At 38.6% G+C, this 17,616-nt stretch overlaps 1 protein-coding gene across 1 annotated transcript; it reads left to right on the forward strand.

Annotated features, from left to right (window-relative positions):
- The first annotated feature begins 10,968 nt into the window (after nucleotides 1-10,968).
- LOC130083868 (uncharacterized) lies at nucleotides 10,969-15,734 on the forward strand. The gene is made up of 7 exons (XM_056248912.1): nucleotides 10,969-11,098; nucleotides 11,694-11,984; nucleotides 12,081-12,119; nucleotides 12,211-12,462; nucleotides 12,633-12,737; nucleotides 13,124-13,360; nucleotides 14,270-15,734. Exons 1-7 carry the CDS (start codon nucleotides 11,065-11,067, stop codon nucleotides 15,616-15,618), a joined length of 2,307 nt encoding a protein of 768 aa, XP_056104887.1. The 5' UTR covers nucleotides 10,969-11,064; the 3' UTR covers nucleotides 15,619-15,734.
- Nucleotides 15,735-17,616: the final 1,882 nt, after the last annotated feature.

Consider the following 17,616-nt stretch of genomic DNA (forward strand, 5'->3'; position numbering starts at 1 on the left):
AGCTGAGAGAGTCGGGGGTGGAAGGGGAGGAAGAGAGAACTGAGGTAGTGAAAGGCGAGAAACAGCAGTGAAGAAAAAAAACTAAAAGTGTAAAGAAGGAAGAACTGGGCTAAAGTAAAGGGAGGAAAATCTGTGTCAGTTCTAAATATGCAATACTGGTGCATCTCAAACATTAGTACTGTGTCTAACCTTATCTAGATGATGGATATTAAAAGAAATCATTTCTTTATGGGGAGCAATATTACAATAATAGTTACCTGATCAGGATAGAAACATCAAAACTGTTTAATTTCCAGTGCATTCTGGGTAACCACAAATGCTACAGTACGCAATTTGTTGGCTGTCAATGCCTGAATAGTACACTGTTTATGGTGCATTTTCAAGTATGCATCTGTAAATGCTTATTCGTGCAAAAGAAGAGGAGGAATTTGTGACTGTTCAGCTTTTCAAAAATACAGTACATAAATATGAATAGAAATACAGTAAAATTTGTAATATTGTGAAAAATTATTACAATTTAAAACTGTTTTCTATTTTAATGTTTTAGTGAAATCAGATCCAAAGCACGCACATCCACAGCAAAGCAATATGTTGCTCAAATTGGATGCTCAACAAGGAAATTTATAAAAAAAAGTCGGCACACCATGGCTTCAAAAATGTGAAAAATTTAATGATAGACTCACACACAGGTGGTAACGTTTCGAGCGCGTAGTACGGTGGCCGAGACAGCTCAACGCGCTGCAACTGAAGCAAACACATGCAAATAGAAAAAAACGCGTGCAAATAGAAAAAAACGTGTGCAAATAGAAAAAAACACCTGCAAATTAAAAAAACATCTTGCATCAGTTTCACAACACGTGTGTGCTCCAAATCCAGAAACGCGCTGCAAAAGTTCACAACACAACCAAATACATAAACGCGCTGCAAATAACACAGACCACAACGGAAATGTTTCCAGGGGAACCAAATAAGTGACGAACCCGGCTGGGACGTGCTTACTGCTCGTGAGCGTCTCTGTGCCCTACTCCCTTCGAAGGGCAGACGGCAGAGGCCTTAAAGTGGGACTTTGGAGTGAGCAGGGCTCTAGTGTGCCATTATAGCCGTGTGGAACGCACTTGATGAAGGAGCAACTAAAGACAACGTAATTCCTCATTATTTTCACCTGGGATGTTCCCATGACAACGCAGCACGGCGTCCATCAGCTGAAGAGCTGGTCTTACGACAGAAATATAAAGCTGTTAACATAACGGTTGCAAATACATTTGTATTTTTACTTTTTTTTTTTATATGCGTTATATATCTGTGTGTCTCAACTTTAAAATTTTGGACCCTACATTACCTAACATTTCTTACGAAACTTTTCTTTATGAAAATGTAAACATAACATGAAACAATTTGTACAGTGTAACTGATGTATAGATAAATATCTTTCCTTCATGTTTTTCTTCTTTATCTTTTTTATTTATTTATTTTAGTTTCCAATTCATTGTTCTTTTCTCATTTGTATTCTGATGACATTGAACATATTGTTAATAAATTTTGTACATTGTATACAAGTTGTATGTCATAAAAAAAAATTAATCTCTGTATGTTTTGCACAAATAAATAAATAAAGTAGAATTTTAAGCTGTAAGCACCAGCACGCATAGATTTATGGATATCTATGCCACCACGTCCCAGCCGGGTTCGTCACTTATTTGGTTCCCCTGGAAACATTTCCGTTGTGGTCCGTGTTATTTGCAGCGCGTTTATGTATTTGTGTTGCGAGCTTTTGCAGCGCGTTTCTGTATTTGGTGGTGTTGTGAGTATTTGGAGCACACGTGTGTTGTGAAACTGATGAAGATGTTTTCTTAATTTGCGGGTGTTTTTTTTATTTGCATGTGTTTTTTTTCTATTTGCACACGTTTTTTTCTATTTGCATGCGTTTTTTTCTATTTGTATGTGTTTTCTTCTGTTGCAGTGTGTTGAGCTCTCTCGGCCACCGTAGCGTAGGCTCTTCATCTGACAAAGAGTGTGAGTCTATCATTAAACTTTTCACATTTTTGAAGCCGTGGTGTGCCAACTTTTTTCCTTTTCTATTTTAATGTTTTAAAATGTAATTTATTACTATGATGACAATGATTTTCAGCATTATTACTCCAGTCTTCAGTCTCAGTGTCACATGATCCTTCAGAAATCCTTCTAATATACTGATTTGGTGATCAATTAACATATCAATGCTGAAAACGGATGTCCTGCTTAATATTTTTGTGGAAACCTTGATCATTTTTTTTCCAGGATTCTTTGAAGAATAGAAAGTTCAAAAGAACAGCATTTAAAAAAAATCTTTTGTAACATTAGAAATGTGTTCACTGTCACTTGGGATCAATATAATGTATCCTTGCATAAAAAAATCTTACTGATTTCAAACTTTTGAATGGTAGTAGTAATGGTAGTGTGTGTGTGTGTGTATTCATTTTTAAACATATATAAACAGTGTTGGGGAAAGTTACTTTTAAAAGTAATGTGTTACAATATTGCGTTACTTAGTTACTTTTTGTGGAATATAATGTTATGTTACTTTTGCATTACTTTTTCTCACCTAGGCTGGGCTTGCTTGTTTGTTTTTTTAATAGAAAAAAAAACAGTTATGTATTTGGCAAATTTGAAGGCCATTTCGCACCAAAAGGGAAATGAATAATGAGTAACTTCCGTTACTTATTTGAAAAAGTAACTCAGATATTTCGTTGTAAATTTAAAAGTAATGCAATACTTAGTTACTTGAAAAAAAAGTAATCGGATCACATAACTCATGTTACTTGTAATGAGTTACCCCAATGACGGGGTGTGTGTGTGTGTGTGTGTGTGTAAAACAGCCACAGGAACCAGCGTTAACATTATCAAACATAAGTTACATATTTAAGAAAACAAGTTTTGGTTTTCATTGGAACATTGTCCAGAGTCTGGTTGTGAGGAATCAATGAGAGCGAGTGTGTGTGTTTGAGTACATACTCCTGCCATCACTCCTTTTCTGCTCTGCCATCGCTGGTTTTTACCACAAGTTCTCTCTTTCATATGCCTGTCCGTTCATTTTTCCATCCTTTCCACTCGTCCTTCTCTTTCTCTTTCATCCAGGATGAGAAGCAGCTCCCCTAAGAGCTTATAGAGTGTGTTTTTGGCAGTTGTGTCCAATTCGTGTATGCGAGTGTGTGCGTGTTGTTTGTGAACGCAAAAAAAGAAAAGGAGAAAAAGAGAGAAAGACAGAGAGTTCTGAGTAGAAGAGCCTGCTGTGCTAGATTAATACTGGACGCTCGGAGGGGGGCTTCCCCCATTCATTACTGACTGATGCCCATACCAAATTGATTTATGGAAGCGGCCCTTAATCAATTATGTGTGGAGAGAGAGAAGAGAGAGAAGAATGCAGGGAGAGGGCAATAAGAGAGCACAGAGAGGTAAGATAAAATAAGAGAGGTGAGGAAAAACGGGGCAGGGAGGTGTTGATGTAGTTTGCCCCTGGAGTGCACCATGGTGGGTGAACTAAGCGGTGTGGTTTAGAGCTGGTTAGCTACATTGTGCGGTTGCGATGTGTTGCTGTTTGTGAGGGGATGTTATTTTTTCGAGGAGGTTTGGAGTGTTGTGTTGAGTTTGCTCTATATAGTGGTTTGCAGTAACTGGCTATATAAACAGTGTTGAGGATTACACGTATCACTCCTGAACTATGTGTTTGTGCGTCAAGTGCTCAAGGAAGCCAGTGTTGGGATGTCCCAGGAAGCACTTGAAGCTACAGGTTTGAATGGTGTATTTGATGAAGCTCTGTTTACAGTTCGACAATTTCACAATGTAAACTAAGTTTTTACATCTTTTGAAGGAAATGCAAGTGACTCACCTCACAAAATTCTGGGGTGTTGAGGGTGTGTTCGGTTGCTATGCTGTGTCCTTGAAAGTTGCTAGAGTGGTCTGTGAGGTTACTGGCCTGAGTCAAAAGAGCTGATGATCCGATAGGGCACACATAAGGGCTCTGTAGAAGGGAATAAAAATGTTGAAATGAAAAAAAGTTCAATTTTGTACAATAAAAGTGTTTGCCTTACAAAAGTTGCACACCTGTATTGCAATGAAGAGGTATGAATGATTTGTAGTGCACTACTATTAGTGCTGGGTATAACTGATTACATGTAATCTGGATTACGTGATCAGATTAGAAAAAATAAGTACTTGTAATTAGATTGTTACGTTTTAAAATACTACAGACCACAGTTACCTTTTTATTGATTGATTACATATTCTTCTCAAAATGGCAGTACATTATTAATAGTGCATTGATTCACCCAATAGAGATAACACAACATACTCCCCTACTACTTCCTTTTTTATAAAAGTACTGCTTATATCTGTTGTGATGGTCTTCCAGGTTTGTGGAATTGCACAGACCAGCCTCTAGTCATGTGACTATCACTGAAAACTGAGACGCACATGGCTTTTGATCACTGCATTTACAGAAATCACTTTGTGTTTTCAAAAGTGTTTTCTCAACATTGCATATCTAATCAGCTCCTGATGAACACATTCATTATTATTTGAATTATCACTCATTGAGCATTTTAACCACGTTTTACTGTCTATGGAAGGATTTTGTCTTTCAAATACATTAAAATGTACAAATTTATTCATTTCATAATTTACATGAATTAAGTCATTTCATAGTTACATACTATGCAGGGATTCCCCAACATTTTTGTCAACTGTAATATATTTACTTCAAGTAACCCCAGAGATTTGAAGTGAATAAGTTCGGTCAATAATAAAATTAGGTTAATAATAATAATATTTTGATTGTTTATTTCAATTTTATTCATTTTAATTTGACATTTTTATGATTTAATTACTTAAAGCAACACCAAGTAACTTTTCCTCTGCGGACGCCCTACAGGTTGGAAGCGGAATTGTCCATTACCGCTGTCGTAAATAATTTAGCCTACCGCATCCTACTGTCGCACGCACGCTCGCAGTTTATCCAGCACCGGCTTTGGAATGAACGATGTCCACAGACAAGGTAGAGTATGTTGCATGATTTCATGAAAGTATGATGTATTGCGACATCAGAAACGAAGAAAAACAAAATAATGACTATTGTAACGCTTGACGTAAAGCAAGTCAAATTTGTAGTTTTCTTATGTCTCATTAGAACTACAGAAACGCGACCCAATCTGACAATCTTACACAGAGTGGTTATTGCTGATATAGGATCGCAAAGCAAATCCAGAAGTGTCCCTGTTACGACTTAATGAACCACTGAAGCGATTTTGGAAACATTATTTTAAGGTAAAAAATCTTACTTAGTGTTGCTTTAATAGCTTTTCATTAAACTCAAAAACCCCCTGCAGTTCCATCACAAACCTCAGTTTGGGAAACCCTGATGTTACGTAATATTTAATGCACTTCATGATGTTGATAAAAAAGAATGGAATTTTCTCTCTCTTTGTATTTTTATATCAATATGGTACAAGATTATCCTATTCAGATCAATGTGATAGGCTATAAACGAGTTAGGTTAAAAGTAATCAAAAATTCGTGTAAAAAATGTGTAATGTAATGGATTACATTACTAACTACAATTTTTGTCATGTAATCTGGAATCAGTAACCAACTACAAATTGTAAGTAATCTAGCCAGCACCGACTGCTATGGTCACTGTGATTTCCTTTGCATAATGGGAATATTCTGTGACGTCAAACACCACATACAGAGATTTACTGTATTTTCTTTTTAAATGTATATTTCTATATTTACCATGTGGCCTCTTTGGAGCCAATGCATCGTTTTTTTTTATTTCTCTCATTTTTGACTTGGGTGCCTCATTCGATGTAGGGAATTTATTCACCTGTTTTTTTCGATCACCGCGTGTAAATCTTCATTCTAATCATATAGAAAAATAATCTCACACCTCATGCACACCACAAGTCGCATGCTTTTAGTTATCTTTCATGTCTGTAATGCAGGTTAAGTTGCATGACAAGTTAAATGCTAAAGTTGAATACTTAGAGTTATGCATTTGTTAAAATCCCCCATCAGTATGTTTAATTGTAATAGTGATGCTCACAATCAGAAGACTTTACAAAGCTCTTGTCAAGCTAGCTGTGTTGTGCATAATATGATATAGTTATAGGGTGTGTGTGTGTCCACATTTGTGTGACAGACAGAAGAGTGGAGTGTATGGAGTGTTTTAAAAAGCTCTTGTCATGCTGCTTCTATTGTCTGCTGGAGAGGGCAAGGGTGTGTGTGAGGAGGGGGCCGTTCACGCTGTGAGCCCGTTTCTCCGGCCTGTCAGAACTCTATCTGAGACTCAGCCGGAACTAATCAACTCCAATAGGCCTCCCCACTACCCACAATGCACCGTGCCTCGCTGGGGGCCGGTCGGTGGGAACAGAAGGAATGAGCATAAAAAACCCTCCTTCCTCTCACACACTCCTGGTCTACACCCCCTTTTCGCTGGCCCGCACGGCACACAACACTCCCACTGTCTCTCAGTGCTGTAATAATAAACACTTGCAATAATATTTTCACAGCAAGCAAAAGCCGGCCTCAGATCACAGCTCCGCACAGCTGCGGCGGACACTTGCCTGGACACACGCAAATTCATGCACTCCTCTCACACACAATCAGATATGTGGGAGTAAACTACGACATATGCTTCTGGGTACAAACATTACACAATTCAAGCGTCTCTGTTTGGTTTATGATATCTATAACACACAAGCTGCACTACTGAAAACAATTTGTTTGTTCATGCATTAAGATGGTTTACAAGACTTATTAATATTAAGAAATCATTACATACAAACTTTATACAAGACCACAGTTCACTTTGTGGCTTCTGATTGGTCAATACAGAGTATCTTTTGATGGTGTATACAAACACCTTCAGGACAGAACCTTAAAGAGCATCTACACAAAACTTCACATGTAACAAACAAGAGCAAAAAGTACAATTATAAATAAACATGATTTTAAATATAATATCAAAATCAAAATCAGTACTACTGATAAACCCCAAAAATATAGCAACAAAACTATGACTTGAAACACCTGTTGTTGACCAAAAGTTCTGTAACATCAAGAACTATTTTCAGAGGGAAAGATATACTTAAAGGATTAGTTCACTTTTAAAAAAACTTTTGCTGATAATTTACTCACCCCAATGTCATCCAAGATGTCCATGTCTTTCTTTCTTCAGTCGAAAAGAAATTAAGGTTTTTGATGAAAACATTCCAGGAAATTTCTCCATATAATGCACTTTGCTGGGCACCAAACGGTTCAAGGTCCAGTTTCAGTGCAAACTGCAAACTGTTCAAATGGTTTTAAATGACACCAGACGATGAATAAGGGTCTTATCAAGCGAAACGATCGCTCATTTAAAAAAGAAATAACAAAGTTTAAGTTTTATAAGCTCAAATGCTCGCCTTGCTCTGTTCTGTGTGACTCTCCTGTTCGAACTCGTTCATCAAAATGAACGAATCTTTTTCCTAGTCAATTCATTCATTTCGTGCTTTACATGAACCAAATGACTCGAAAAAAGATTTGTTCATTTTGATGAACGAGTTCGAACAGGAGAGTCACGAACGTGCATCACAGAACAGAGCAAGGCGAGCATTTGACATTATTAAACTTAAACTTTGTTATTTATTTTTTAAATGACCGATCGTTTCGCTTGATAAGACCATTATTCATCGTCTGGAATCGTTTAAAGCCATTTGAACAGTTTGCAGTTTGCACTGAAACTGTCTTTTGGACCTTGAACCGTTTGGTGTCCAGCAAAGTGCACTATGGAGAAAAATCCTGGAATGTTTTCATCAAAAACCTTAATTTCTTTTCGACTGAAGAAAGAAAGACATGGACATCTTGGATGACATGGGGGTGAGTAAATTATCAGCAAAAGTTTTTTTTAAAGTGAACTAATCCTTTAATTTGAATTTGATCAGAACTGTGAAACACTACTATTCAAAAGTTTGGGGTAAGTAATTTTTTTAAAGATTATTTTTTTCAGCAAGGGTGCATTCAATTTCTCAAAAGTGACAGTAAAGACATTCATAGTATTAAAAGATTTACATTTCCAATATTAGGATTATTTCTGAAGGATCATATGACTGAAGATATGATGCTGAAATGCTGACTGAAGTAATGATGCTGAAAATTCAGCTTTGCCATCACAGGAATAAATTACATTTTAAAATATATTAAAATAGAAAAATGTTATTTTAAATTGTAATAATACTTCACAATATTACTATTTTTTTCTGTGGTTTTATCATGTAAACGCAGCCTTGCTAAACATAAGAAACATCTATCAATAACATTTAAAATCTTAATGATTACAAACTTTTGAACAGTAGTGTATAAAACAGTTAGCAAAATGATGTTTAAAATTGTAAATATACAACTTTTCAAAAGTATTATTTACATTGGGAACTGAAGACTGGAATTAAATGCAAACTCATGACTTTGACGTTGCTAGCGCCATTCTCTAGTGTTTGAGATAAAGGAAAGCTTATCATACCAACTACACAAATACAAACGATAAAGATAGTAAGTGAACTTATAAAACAAACTCCTCAAGGTGAGAGCATGAAAAAACTGAGCAAAATTCCCCTTATAAATCACATGCACAACGGTGATTGTCCAAAAGCACAACAGTTTCTACCGCCCTCTTCTGGCGACTGACATTAACTCTTAATATTCAGCCTGTCCCCATCATGATGGGAATAAGACCATTGCCAGAAAGACAGAGGGAAGTGAGAGTCGAAGAGATCAAATCAAATCAAATCTCTCTATTAATTATCACAAACTATACATTATAGCCAAGTCTGTTTAAATGTGTAATGTTTAGTTGTACACATTAGCATTACCATGAAATATGCTAATGTTGACAAATCAGGCAAATGTCAAAGACCTCTGCTCCTCCAAGCTCATATGAGTGACCAAACCTTCCATCAGAGTTTCCTGTGTGTCACTCTTGCCACAGAGGATATTGCGTCAAGTGCTGCTGATGAAAGAGAAAATGTGAGTGAATGTGCTTCATTGGGAAGTGAGAGGGTGTTGTGGGTCTTCATGAAGGTGAAGTGGGTGTAGATTTAAATGTGTTAAAGAAGAACCAGTCAGCCCCATCCCCCCCTACTCATTATAAGAGCTCCTCATTGTTTTAAACAAGTGTGCCAATGAATACGTGGGTATGTGAACATGAATGAATGTGTATTTAACCCTGCATGGTTTTGAGTGTTTTGAAATGGGAGGTGAAGGGTGTTACTGAGGGCACAAGTTTAGGAATTCATGCGTTTTCAAGAGTGAGAAATTATAAAGACTAAAATGTGTTGACTTTACCATTTCATTAGGAGCTCACTTGTTTTTAGGATTAATAAAAACGATTTAATATTGTTAATAATAATTGATCGGTTATTATAATGAATTGTAAACACACTTATGTGTGCATATGTTCATTTATATGGACTGCAATGTTTTTTCAGTGTTCATGAGTGTATGTGTGAGTGGAGGTTGGGGGTGAAGCAGACCTATTGACTCCTGAATGGATAAAATAAAGACCAGCACATGGGAATGAGCTCTTGGCTCTTGGTGGGAACGGAGCATTGAGATGCACTGGTGTGGGATTAATCCTCCATTCAGCCTCTCTTCCACTCGACCGTTCTTGCCACAATGGGCCCCACCCTGTGTATGAAGGGTTTCCGTGACGACCCCTAACCTGGCATTTTGCACTGCTATTCCCAAACACTTTATGAGAGCACAGTTACTTTGTTCAATATTTACTCCTCCTCATATCCCTCAGATACCCCCTAGCTCCCTTCTAAAAAACACTTTGACATATTACATAGGGTAGTGATCAGTGAAGTGCCCCCCTGGTATAAGGCGCAGTGGAAGCTGTGGGATATTGAGATTAAGCTGGACGCGGAAATGGATCCGTTCCTAAAGCACAACATACATACAATCAAAATTCTGTAACCATTACCTGACATTTCCATTCAAAGTGATTAAAAGAGAGTAAAGAAATCCTCTCAATCACCGCCTGTTTAATGTCACATCCCATGGACGGAGCCTTTTTTTTCCACACGAAAAAAGTTGTGTCGACATCATATCATAACACTGGGACTGGGGCATTAGGAACCAAATGCCCACATGGAAGCGCCCCCTGCTGGCCTCGCCTGTTCCTGCAGTCTTCTTCACCGGTAGATGCATGTCTCTCAGCATGTTAGCACTGCTTAGCTTCAGTAACCAATCGAGAAAGTGTTTTTTTTTTTATTAAAAAAAATATATTATTTATATATTATTATAAAACGTATTAATACTTTAAATTTGCTTTTTATTTTATTTTCAGTTTACGTTTTAGTAATTTTGTTGTTCTTTAGTCAGTTTACAGTTTACATAGGCCTAGGCTATCTTATTCCTTGTAACTTACACCATATAGTGTGACAATGCCCCGGTCCCGCAAGAATCAATGTGTTCTTAGTGAACTGTATTTTATTCCTAGGCAATAACAGCTATGAAGATCAAATATGAAGACTAAAGTTAAATGAAAGTTAAAGTGGACACGTATAATTAAATAATCAAAGTTTCAGTCCGCATAACTGTATCATTTAATCTCAATACCAGACTCTCCACTCAAAAACCCCACGTACATTAAGAATTAATTTTCAAAATGAATCTTTAATGAACGTGGGAGCTGAGATTTAAACTGATTATGAATGTACTTTGTTGACTGACCTGTCAGACTTGAAGCTGTCATTGCTCACCACTTCCAGGAAGTGGTACACTGAGGAACTCTTCGAGGCACTTCATGAAAAACGTTGGCGTTTAGCCGATGCATTGATCAAACTAGGCTATAGTATAAACTATATTTAAAATAAATAAATAAATAACATAGAGAGCGAGTGTGTTTGTCATCGTCGCTTCTCATCGTCATCGTTTCAGGATTCTATCTGAACTGACGTGGATAAATCGCGTGGAATATGAAAGTGAAAATTTGAATGAACTTCTTGTTGTTAGTTTGAAGATGATTTTTAATTATGCCCATAAAATATTGTGATGTCTTCCTCACCTGAGAGACCCCACAGTTCGGGTAAGTTTCATACAGTTAAAATATTTCTATCTATCTATCTATCTATCTATCTATCTATCTATCTATCTATCTATCTATCTATCTATCTATCTATCTATCTATCTATCTATCTATCTATCTATCTATCTATCTATCTATCATGTTGATACTGTTAAAATCTATCTATCATGTTGATACTGTTAATATCTATCTATCTATCTATCTATCTATCTATCTATCTATCTATCTGTCTGTCTGTCTATCATGTTGATACTGTTAAAATCTATCTATCTATCTATCTGTCTATCTGTCTGTCTGTCTGTCTATCTAACTAACTATGTCCGTCCGTCCGTCCGTATCTTATCTAATTATTTTGGGAGAGTGATTATAAAATTATTATTCATAATGTTTTATATAAAGTTGTTTCATATATATATATATATATATATATATATATATATATATACAGGACCAGTATATCTATAGGTATTTATATAGATATACTGGTCCTGGAGAACCTTTTAAGTTATACGTCTGTCTTATCATTTTAATTGATAGGAACCATTCTGAAATCTAAGGGTAAAATATGGCTCATCTTACCCTGCTCTCCCTACAGGACCAGAGGAGAAGCCAGCTGTGAAGGCCCGGCTCCTGTCTTCACAGATGCTTCTGGTGGATGCCCTGTATCACCTGGGTCCTCTGTTAGACTGTGTTATATCTGTAGGGCTGCTCTCTAGAGAAAACTGTTATGAAATTGAAGCTGAGCGAACACCGCCCAACAAAGCCCGAAAACTTCTAGAGATTGTTGACGCTCAGATGGACGAAAACGGTGCCTCTAGATTCATGGAGTGTCTGAGGAAATGCAAGAGACATTACCCGCGTCTACGAACCTGGTTGACAGAAGAAGGTATGCTATATATCATTCATAAAGTTGCACTCTGTCTTAAAGCACAAATGCAGTAGCATGATGTAAATACTGAAACGTTTTGTGCTCTCATATTAGATCAGGACCAAACAACAGTTGTTCAGCAAAGTCCAACAGGTAGGACATTACATATTCTCAGCATTTTCACTTTTACTAAATGTTCATGTTAATGTCTCCCAGCCCTCACCATTGTCATGTCTCCACGCAGAACGTCATCTACAGGCTCTGTTTAGTGTTCTGAGCTCACGCTTGGGCTGTTCTGTTCTTCCGGTCTCCTACGATCTCTTCTCCAAAGGCATTCTGACTCAGCTGGAGATGGAGAATATCGAAGCCATACTTATTCCAACCAAGCAAGCAAAAACCCTGCTGTCCATCTGCCTGAAGAAAGGAGAAAAAGCATGCAAGAGCTTTTACACAGCGCTACAGAATGAGGACAAACAGCTAGCCGAGGAACTTAATGGTCATTAGAACTGTTATCTAAATGGAGATCTAAATGCATGCAATATTATATAATAATTATTATTATGCCACAGAAAAAGTAATAAGCATCTGTTAGAACTCTTAATGTTATTTCAGCTAGGAAAATCAGTCACCTGGTTTAAATTTTTCTTTCAAATTTGGCATTTTCAGTGAATAGTTTGGTGGAAGACCTTAATAAAGAGTCTGAAGGCCACAGTGTGCAGATAGCAGTGGAGGAAACCAGAGGTCACCTGAGGGCAGCTTTACCTCTGTCAGGTGATTCATATTTCAACATTACTCATTTTATTGAAAAATATGAGAGAGACTGACTTGTGGTACAAAATATACTGAATATGGTTTGTAAATTTGCTCAAAGGTAACCAAAATGTGGTTTGGTTTCCAAAATCAGTGGCGTACACAGACCTCTGCTGGGGGGTGAATTGGGCGGAGGTCCCCCCAATCGCATTCCGGGGTGGGGGGGAGAAGTTTTGGGGGGGTGGTCCTACTCGGTTGAAATCGCATTACGGGGGGCATAGCATACTACCGATTAGCGATTAAAGGGGAAGGGGCTTGAAAATGAATGAAAATTCAATTTGGGGCTCCAAAATGAATGTAACGTTTGCCGAACTGATGTTGTCCATGTCTGGTCTTGTTTCCATCAGGAGGCCTGCAGCAGGTCATGGCTCAGCTGGGCTTGACTGTGGGGGATGAGATTAGGTTTAATGTCTGTGAGGTTGGTGTGGCGGTGGGTTTGCCGCGTCGGACAGTCAGAGAATACCTTCTCGAAGGCGTCGCAATAGAAGACTCAGCCCAGCTGGAGGCTCTAGTGTCCCTGTACATGGAGAAGACGCAGGACGCGGGCAGATTACTGAGCAGAGTGGCGGAACTCAGCCCTCAGTGTAAGTCATGGCCAATCCAATCCAGAGAGATCCATCTTGGGCTCGAACTCAGATTCTGTTTGATCCATCATTTTTTGGTGTTTATCTTTTTTTTAAAGGCATAATTCACCTAAAATTAAAATTCTATCATTTATTCACCCTCATGTCGTTCCAAACCTGTATGACTTTCTTTCTTCTGTGGATTATAACAGGATATTTTGAGAAATTTGTTTATACAAGGGAAGTCAATGGTCACCAAAACTGTTTGGTTACCAACATTCTTCAAAATTATGTTCTTTTGTGTTCCACAGAAGAAAGTAAGTCACACAGGTTTGGAACCACATGAGGATGAGACAATGATGACAGAATTTACGTAGAGTGCATCTTTTACCAAACCAGATACAAAGTTTTATTTCTTCTTCCTTGACTGTTTCCAACAGACAAGTCTTTCTCTGAATTAAAAAAAGATTTTATCTTTAGAAAGGTCTAGTGATTATAGGTCAATGACATGACACAATTTTCTTTTGTCTGGATCATTTATATGCAATACATACGATTTGAATATGCCTCTTATGATTAATTTCTAATAAATGAATAAAAATATATTTTTTGAGGGTATAGTCACAAATTTCAGGGTGATACAACTGTCCTGATTTAATGAAGTCTCATTAAACATTCTTGAGAAGAAACCTTAAGTAGGTTTGCATAATCTTTTATTTTTTTAATAGAAGAATAAAATGACACAAATATTTATAACCTTGAGAAATGTATTTAATTATTTTTTTTGAAAATGATTAACATGTACATGTATTGAAGGTGTAAGTTCTTTTTATTTGATAGTTACACCATGACAATACATTTAATCTTTAATTAAAAATGGCTTAAAAGTTCTTCATAACTGCATGAAACCAACATGAATGTCATCTGTAGGGGTCCAGCTCTCTGAGAGGGGGTGTCTGCTGTTGAGGTTGCTGCAAAAGGCTGAGACTCTCCTCCGCAGTGGGATCCACAGTCACCTGCACAGCTGGGACCACCTGCACGACCAGGACCACTTACGCAGCTGGGACCATTTGTGTCCTGGTGACTGCACGGATCAGCGCACGGTGTGGGCCATGTTCAGTTTTCTGGTGTGGGACTGCATGGCAGAGGTTCTGGAGGAGCCCGAGGCGAAACCTAGCGGAGGCATACTAGGCATGATCGAGCAGCTGAGCGCCAGCGGCAGAGTGGAGGCTGCTTTGCTGCAGGAAGTGGAGCAGTGCTGGACTGAAGGAGACGCTGAGAGTCTGCTGCAAAGCGTAAGAGTCCTCGCTCAGGTGCTCCGAGACCTGCATCCCCTCCAGGAAGGCCTCCAGCTGTCCTCGTCAGTCGAGGGGCTGTTTTCCTGCAGGCCCAGCAGGCTTCACCGGGTCACTTCCTTCCAGGGCGTCTCTGCACGGGTCATCCGTAAAGCTCTTAGCAGCATGGTACCATCCATCTCAGACCAGGATGCAACCCCTCTAGCTAGACAGTATGTGGAGGCTTGTGTTCGTATCGCACGTCTCCTAGAAGTGGTGCAGCCCACACGAACCACCATTGACTTTTCAAACGCCTCCATTGCTACAGTCACTCAACACGTGCGGTCTGTCTTGTCAAATCCTGCTTTTAACTCCGAAGCCTTTGACGCTGGAGTCCGACATCGCTTGCTTTCTGTGTTGGAGTTTAATCCTGCGCAGCTGGGCCTGGGCTCTCTCATGCAGCTGCACCAGGAGACCCTATCCGAATTGCAGAGCTACTTACAACTCGGAGAGCAACACAACTTCCAGTTCATTCTGGAATCGGTAAGGATAATCGGCCCCGCAAAGCTGTTTTCTGTGAACAGGGTTCACGGGCCTGTCGCCATCGATAATGGGGTGGAGGAGATCTTGCGTTTTATCACATCAGAACCCACTTCCTTCCTGGTACGACTGCATTGCCTTTGCTATGAAGAGGAGAGGGGACGTTTTAAGGTGTGCGCGCCACGCTGCGCATGCATGTATCTGCTCAAGGCAGAGGGGCTGCGCGACATGCAGTGGTGCGGTGGCAATGTTCTGGTCGAGGTTGCTGGGAAAGTGTGGGTCAGAGAGGGAGAAAGTGTCAGCTGGGATGAGCTACAGGCGCTGGCTCAGAGACACTCTGCTCAGCTCAGAGATGAAGGCTGCTGCTTTAAAGTCAAGACCGTCGGTTTAGAGTGCGAGGTCAAATTCATATATAGGAGTGGAAGGCTGTGGGCTGTCCCACATAGGGACTGTGATGTAGACTAAAAATACGGGTAGCTGACATGTTTGACATGCTGAACTTCATTAAAAGTATTTGAAAGAATATTTCTCAACATTTATAGATTCATTTTATGACCTTGTATTAAAGATTACATGGAATATTTGTAGCCTACTTTTAGAAATGTATTTTTAGCTGTTTAAGTGCAGAAACAAAAGGTGATTAAAAACTGTGAAAAACACTTTCAATCTTCGCTTTTCCACTGCTGGTACGGCTCAGTACGGTTCGGCTCGCTTCGCTTTTCCACTGTGTGGTACGACTCGGCTCAGCACGGCACGGCTCGATTCGCTTTAGCTTGGTTTGCTTTTCCACTGCAGTTAGTAGCCTACCGCTTCAAAGTGGGTGGGATTATAGCAGTGCCCTTGGATTTCTGATTGCTAAAAAAAAACAAAAAAACTTGGAGGCAAAACATATTTTTTAGTGATTATGTGAATTACACTGCGCAAACCAAAGTAATACTACCCACCGGATGAAGAAGGGTTGGCTCTCAGTCTCCACAGTACATAAAATATTCATATTTTATTTTTCGTGTTCGCATTTATGAGGAAAAAACAATGTTACGGACGTGTTCTCTGTTACGGACGTGAGCGCTCTGAAAGCGGCACTAAAAGATGCTTTAAAACTGTCACTTAGACATCCAACAGAAAGCACAAAACCTTTCTTTAACCTGAATTTCTTTTTGTATTAATTGTATCTTAATTTTAATGAATGTTTCATCAACCAATTACCTGGATTTAATAAATAAGAAGTAGTAAATATAGCAGACGAAGACGATAGATAGGAAACGGAGGCGCCGGCGTGTGAAACTCAGCATATAAGGTAGCCTACTTGCCTCACATGTCTACTTTTAAACAGAACAATTCAAAACAAAAGAAAACAGACTACAGACTGCTCTCTGCTTATGCAATCCTTATGAAATGTGCATTTCTCTCTGGCGCGTTCACTAGGCTACTGAAGATCGCGAGTCAGCATCGTCAACTTCATCTTAGCCGACAAAGAAAACACTTGTTTATTAATAAACAATTAAAATATCTCCTTGCTATATTTTACATATTCATAATCATTACTTTTGCCGGTTCTTTGTGAAGAACAGCGGTGGCTGTTGTTACTGGCTATTTAAATCTAGCGGGTTTGAGGTCTCGCAAATACAATGATGCTGGTAGTGACGATTCTGTCTGACTAATCAGTGATCTGCAGTGTGTTCACGTCACATTTTAGTATCGGTACGGTACGCTTGAAACCTCGACAGAGGTGGTACCATTTAAAGCGAGCCGTACTGTGCCGTACCATGCAGTGGAAAAGCGCCACAAGTGAGCCGTACCGAGCCGAGCCGTACCGTTCCATGCAGTGGAAAAGCGCCACAAGTGAGCCGTACCGAGCCGAGCCGTACCGTTCCATGCAGTGGAAAAGCGCCACAAGTGAGCCGTACCGAGCCGAGCCGTACCGTTCCATGCAGTGGAAAAGCGCCAAAGTGTGCCGTACCGAACCGTGCCGTACCGTACTATGCAGTGAAAAGCGCCATTACATACAGTATAAAAAGGAATAGGTAAATGGCATATAAATTGTAAACTAAAATCATACTGTTTAAAGCATATTAAGGTATTTCTAACTGCATATAAAATCAACTGTTCCCATTGTTAAGTGGTTTATATGGTGCTATGCTACTGAAAAATCAATCAATAATCAGGTAAGAAAAATGTATAGAAGACTTTAGTTTTGTTTCCATACCAGTGTTACAAACTAAAAGTTGCTTAAATATTCAATGAAATTCTGAAATGTCGATTTCTATTGGTTTTGTTACATTTTTTACTTTCGCTTTGCTTTTTGTAATGTCCTCAAAATCAGAAAAATAATGCCTATAAAAATGTGAAATACAAAACCAACACAAAGCATTTAATTATCTAAAATTTATTGTGGCATTGTGCACTTCTTTTAAAAATAAAAATAAAAACAATGGATTAAATAAAGTTGAACAGTCAGTCAAG

The sequence above is a fragment of the Rhinichthys klamathensis genome, unplaced genomic scaffold (assembly GCF_029890125.1).
Source record: "Rhinichthys klamathensis goyatoka isolate OS25496 unplaced genomic scaffold, OSU_Roscu_1.1 h1tg000059l_1, whole genome shotgun sequence".
Classification (NCBI taxonomy): domain Eukaryota; kingdom Metazoa; phylum Chordata; class Actinopteri; order Cypriniformes; family Leuciscidae; genus Rhinichthys; species Rhinichthys klamathensis.